Source organism: Triticum dicoccoides, chromosome 3A (assembly GCF_002162155.2).
Source record: "Triticum dicoccoides isolate Atlit2015 ecotype Zavitan chromosome 3A, WEW_v2.0, whole genome shotgun sequence".
In the NCBI taxonomy this organism is placed as follows: Eukaryota; Viridiplantae; Streptophyta; class Magnoliopsida; order Poales; family Poaceae; genus Triticum; species Triticum dicoccoides.
In genome coordinates this window covers 333,876,713-333,881,950 of record NC_041384.1, presented here as the reverse complement: position 1 = coordinate 333,881,950, position 5,238 = coordinate 333,876,713, and the positions used below count along the sequence as shown (strand labels likewise).

Sequence of the window (5,238 nt, the reverse complement as noted above, 5' to 3'; positions counted from 1 at the left end):
CAACCATCTGATTCATGTCTGCATCCTCCTCGCTGGCCGTAGGCGACGCCGGTTCCTCTCGGGATGGCGGAGGTGTGGATCTATTTGCCATGGGCCGGGCCGGTGAATTAGGTTCGGTGTCATGTGCCGATATCTGGTTTTGGTTTTGTGGGCGGATCGGTTTTGGATCTAGGTTTTCCTTGTTGGTGAAGTTTCGCGTTTTTTTTTGTTATCGAAGGTAACATGTTTGATCATGGTATTGCATCTGTTTGAGCCTTTGTTGCTTCGATTTACTATAGGGGTGTAATCGGTAATTTTGGCGATTAACTTGCGTAAAAATTGGTCTCTGCTGTTTTCGTTGCCTATTAAAATTAGGCCGACACAAACTTCGATTTGATTTTTTGGTTATGTACCGTCAATTGCACCTTTTCATCTGTACACAACAAAGTCTACATCGTTATGCACGCATCAAATTGTACAGAATGATGATAGTGTTCCTGAGCTGATCAAAATTAGGCATGTTCGCATAGTATTTTGATGATTGTAGGTGTGAGAATGGGGATTGGTGTAATCTGGGACACACTAGTCTAATATTCTTATTCAACTAAGGCAGGAAGATGGGTAACTACATGTTGTGATTTTTTTGAATTTGTTATGTGTGAAGGACTTTATTAGATTTGACCCTCCAGCCTAACCAACTTAGGATAAGCTCTGACTCAGTGAACATATCATCTAACCTGTTAGCTATGCTCAATAAATTGTGCTGAGAGTTTCTGCACATAAATATGTTACTCCTAGTAATATCTAAGTCACTACTTTTCATTTCTCATAATTTTAAGGGTGTGTCTAGGGCACATCTAGATGTGCTCTAGTTATTGCACATCTAAGTGAGTGAATCAAGTATAAAGAGGAAAAGAAAAAAGAAAAAGAAAAATATCCACACGAATCTCAACGCAAGATCAATGACATAGGACTTAGATGTGCAATACTTATGGCACATCTAGATGTGCTTTAGCAAAACTGTAATTTTAATCATAACAATTGCCTTTGATATTCCTTCCCATGTTTGTAAATTATTGTACTATATCTTCTTGCAACACATACTTGTTTACTTATTTTTATGCCAGCTTTTTGTACTCAACCTTTTGGAGTTCATCTTGCTATGCTCTTTTGTGTTGCCACCTTCAGTTATCTTTTTATCTGTGTGATGCATGTTGTTAAATTTTGTGTAACATGCTTTCTGTTGCTCATTCCAGCCAAGTCACTACAGTATAACGCGGGGCGTTTCCTTCAAAGCTGTCGATTGTACGGAGATGGAAATGGCCCCTGAATTATTGTATGGACAAAATGTATATGTTCCAACTGCTGTAAATTCCTATACATATGGTTATGCAGGTAAAATATTAATTTGCACCATGCAGTTGATGGTATTTTTACTTCCCTGCGCTATCAGATTATAATACATAGTCCTTTTAAATACAGAAGTTGGATCACCTATGGATTGGTATAACCATCAGAACTCTCTAGGGTATGATGCTCAAGATGTTTATTTTCCGGTTAGTGTAACAGCAAAATTTCTTCAGTACCTGTTCTTTTTACCTTCGAACATTTCTCACATGTTGCTCTCACAGGCTTTCCAGACTGACGGCACACAGTGTGTTTACTATGCTACCCCTGACAATGGATCAGTTCATCCTTCCTACAGCCCTTACCCTATGGATCCTGGTTACATAGTTGATGGATCTTATCTGCCACAAGAATATGTCCCTGATGCTGACCCTACATGCCAAGTAGTTCCCTCATCTTATTACATTCCATCTGTTCTTCCTTATGCAGTAGATAGTGTCCTAGGAATCACTGCCACATCTCTCCACCCATCTAGTGTTGCATTCATTCCAAGCATGCCAGCTTATGCTGTAACATCCACAAATCATGTGTTACCTTCGATGGCTCTTGTTGCCCCGAAAAATGATGTTGTCGTGAATCCGCCTGTACAATCAACAATTGTCTCTTCAAAGCAGTTTCAGAATCACTCAATGATGCCAATTGTTCAGTTGCATAACTCACTTCCAATGAAGCAAGAGCTGGGAAATGGGTCCATGGTGCCTGTTAAACCTCTTCATACCCCACAGGTAGGCGCACATGTTCTTCTGGGATTTGCTCTCATTGTTCTCTTTTTGTGAGGCCTGCTGTTTAGCATTTGCTACCTCCATTCCTAGAAGTAAGGCGTGTTTTGTTTCGTTAAGACATGCATTTGACCAATAATGGCTACATAAATACAAGGTTATATGACATGAAATTTGTGTCACTAGGTTTGTATTTAGAAGTACTTTGTTATGATGGTGATTTTGTGTCACATAAATCAAATATTAGAAGAGTAATTCTTGCTCAAAAGTCTTGTCTTAACAAAATGAAATACACCTTATTCATCAGAACGAAGCGAGTAAGTAACATCCTCTGAACTGTTTGTTGAGTTGAAGCTACTATAGGATCCATCATTTCCTCTTAATTTCTTGTGTATGAACCCTTAAATATGAAAGTAGCATGCCTAAGAAAAACTCAGAACAGTAAGCCTGTAATGCCGTTGAAGCTTTTGGGGTACCAGTAGTTGATGATGCTCTGATGTGAATGGGCAATTGTTCCCACCACGTCTTAATATATCTTCACAAATAAATTCCACTACTATATGGCCCTCCCAGTCGTCAAGGTTCCTTCTTTTTGATGTTCTTTTGGGTTGGTAACTTTTCAACGTTGCAAGGCATGCATATTGTAGAAGTAACATTGAATGTGAGGCTGATTTTATTTCTCCAACACGTGTATTTGTTGTGTTACTAGCCACCTTGCCAGCTCTCGTCCTCTTCTCTAGGACAGAGATAATTGTTAATGGAAGATTGCTAGTTATTGATGTTATCTGTTGGGTCAACTACCATAGAGTACTGTTGGGTCAACTACAATAGAGTAGTTTGTTTTATATTCTGTACAACATCTTTCAGCATAATAGCTTCTATATTTTCTCCACTACATGTAAAAGTTCTGTAGTCATCAAAACACTTTCTGCTTCTTACTGTTGATACAGAAGTCGATTATTTCTTTTCTCATGCTGTAAGTTTGTTCCTATCTTGAGCTGAGAAATATTATTCTTATGATTAGGCACCTACAAATGTGCTTGACAGTCCAATGGCTGCTGCCAAGCATTCACCAAAGGCAAAATTATCTGGAAATGATTGTTTTGCGTGTGTCGGATCTGATCCTCAGAAGTGGGCTTCAGCTGAGAAATTTCAGCCTACTTCGAAGTCGCGTGGTCAACTAAAGGCACATGGCTCTAGTAATGCGGAGAAACATAGCGGCCAAAGGTCACCAGCCATAGTTGCAAAATCCTACACGTCAAGGCTGATTGTTGGGAACTCAGATGGGACAATCATTATAAGACCTGACCAATACAACGGTAATGACCTCCGAGTGGACAATCCCTATGCAAAGTTCTTCGTTATCAAGTCAATTGGTGAGGCGGATATCCACAAATCAATTAAGTATGGTGTATGGTCTAGTTCCTCCAGTGGAAATAGCAAGCTGGATTGCGCATATAGGGATGCTGACCGAATAGCTAAGCGGAATTCTACAAAGTGTCCAGTTTTTCTGTTCTTTTCTGTAAGCAGTTCCAACTTGTCCAACTTCCATTTTCTTAAAATATGGTTTGTCCTTAAAATTCAATTATTAAATGTGACTTGTGGTTCATCAGGTGAATGGTAGCGGGCACTTTTGTGGCTTGGCCGAGATGGTTGGTCCTGTCGATTTTCATAAGGACATGGACTTCTGGTGCCAGGATAAATGGACTGGTTGCTTTCCTGTAAGATGGCATATAATCAAAGACGTACCTAACTATACTTTGCAGAATATCTTGCTTCAGAATAATGAAAATAAGCCTGTCACACACAGCAGAGATACCCAAGAGGTAAGCATTCCATTTGTGGGAAGCCAGTTTTGATCCATGGAATATCAAGTGAATACTAGTTTCCGTGTGGTGAAGTGTCTTCACATTGCATTCTTTTTCCGTGGTCTAGTTCTGAGCATACATGTAGTGTCTGCTTTCAACCTCGTGATCATGATCCAAGCTTCAAATGCAGGTCCCATATGTTCCTGGAATATCTGTGCTCAAGATCTTGAAGGATATCAAAGTGAAGGAGTGCCTATTTGACGATTTTATGAGATACGAGGAAGATGAAGCAAGAATTAAGCAGTGCAGATGGTCCAAGTTGAGTCACAATGCTCCAGATTTTGTGCCTGTCTCACAGCGTAAGAGCGATGCCTCAGATCTTCAGATGCCAAAATTTGGTGGTGTGCTGATAGACAGAACATTGGAGATACAGAACATGTCAGAGAAGCCACATGATTGTAATGGCATCAAACAACAGGATGCTGTTGAAAAACAAGTTGGTAGTGAGGCTGGGAAAGAAAATGGGCATCAAGAAAACCGTTTTTATGGCAAGCAGGATAATGAAAAAGCGCCTAGATCTTCAACTAGCCAGCCACAAACTTCAACCTTGAAAATGAGCATGGATGGGAAGCAACAATACTGGAAGAAGGTGGAAAACCCTAAACCGAATCCTGATGGTGCTGGACATGGATCGTCAAAATTGCGTGAGAACGGAGTTAATATTAGCTCGGCAATTGTCAGATTGGAGGCACCTGAAGATGATTCAATTGTTGCGAAAGTTGGTTCTCTTACAATCAGTTCCAAGACAAGGAAGGCTGAAGATAAGAGTCCCTTGGTTGATGTTGTGACCATTGGCTCGTTGCCAATCCGGGTCAACAAATCTGTTGCTTAGTGGGGGCTACCTTTTTGCGTTTCTCTTCCTGGTCCTGCTCCAGTTGTTATTCCAGCTTTAAGGGCGATGAAAAAGAAAAGACTACTTACATTCTAGTTTCCTGGTCAAGAGAACAGTTGTTTTATTTTGGAAAGGAAGGATGGAACATGGAAGGACAGTACAAGATGTAATTCTCTTTAAAATTAAAAAAGAATGAAGATGAAAGTAAACGGGGAATCTGCATTCGCTTTTTATTCCGGCCCGCTTGACTGAATTGTTGTTATGAATGGGTGATGCTTTGGTGTCGCCTGCCCCGCGTGAGCTCTTGATCGGCCCCCTTCATAGTGTACGATGCGCCTGCCCGTGGCTGTTCGGGCCAGCCCCTCATGCTTCCGCTGCGCTCCCATCCCTGAGAAGAGACGGTGGATTGGCTCGCAGCGCCGCCCGCTCGTAG

The 5,238-nt window shown here is 40.9% G+C and overlaps 1 protein-coding gene across 3 annotated transcripts in view; it reads left to right on the top strand.

The window, feature by feature from the left end:
- LOC119268137 (YTH domain-containing protein ECT1-like) overlaps positions 1 to 5,038 on the top strand; it is a 5,379-nt gene extending 341 nt beyond the window's left edge. Inside the window, exons 2-8 of one of the 3 annotated variants that reach the window (XM_037549663.1) lie at positions 43 to 217; positions 1,236 to 1,374; positions 1,462 to 1,535; positions 1,611 to 2,111; positions 3,130 to 3,627; positions 3,719 to 3,931; positions 4,104 to 5,038. In XM_037549663.1, the coding sequence (XP_037405560.1) occupies positions 1,293 to 1,374; positions 1,462 to 1,535; positions 1,611 to 2,111; positions 3,130 to 3,627; positions 3,719 to 3,931; positions 4,104 to 4,805 (2,070 nt within the window). In that variant the 5' untranslated portion in view covers positions 43 to 217; positions 1,236 to 1,292 and the 3' untranslated portion in view covers positions 4,806 to 5,038. The remainder of the gene's footprint in view (positions 1 to 42; positions 218 to 1,235; positions 1,375 to 1,461; positions 1,536 to 1,610; positions 2,112 to 3,129; positions 3,628 to 3,718; positions 3,932 to 4,103) is intronic. The other 2 variants (XM_037549664.1, XM_037549662.1) reach the window with 2 other exon arrangements.
- The last annotated feature ends 200 nt before the right edge of the window (positions 5,039 to 5,238 follow it).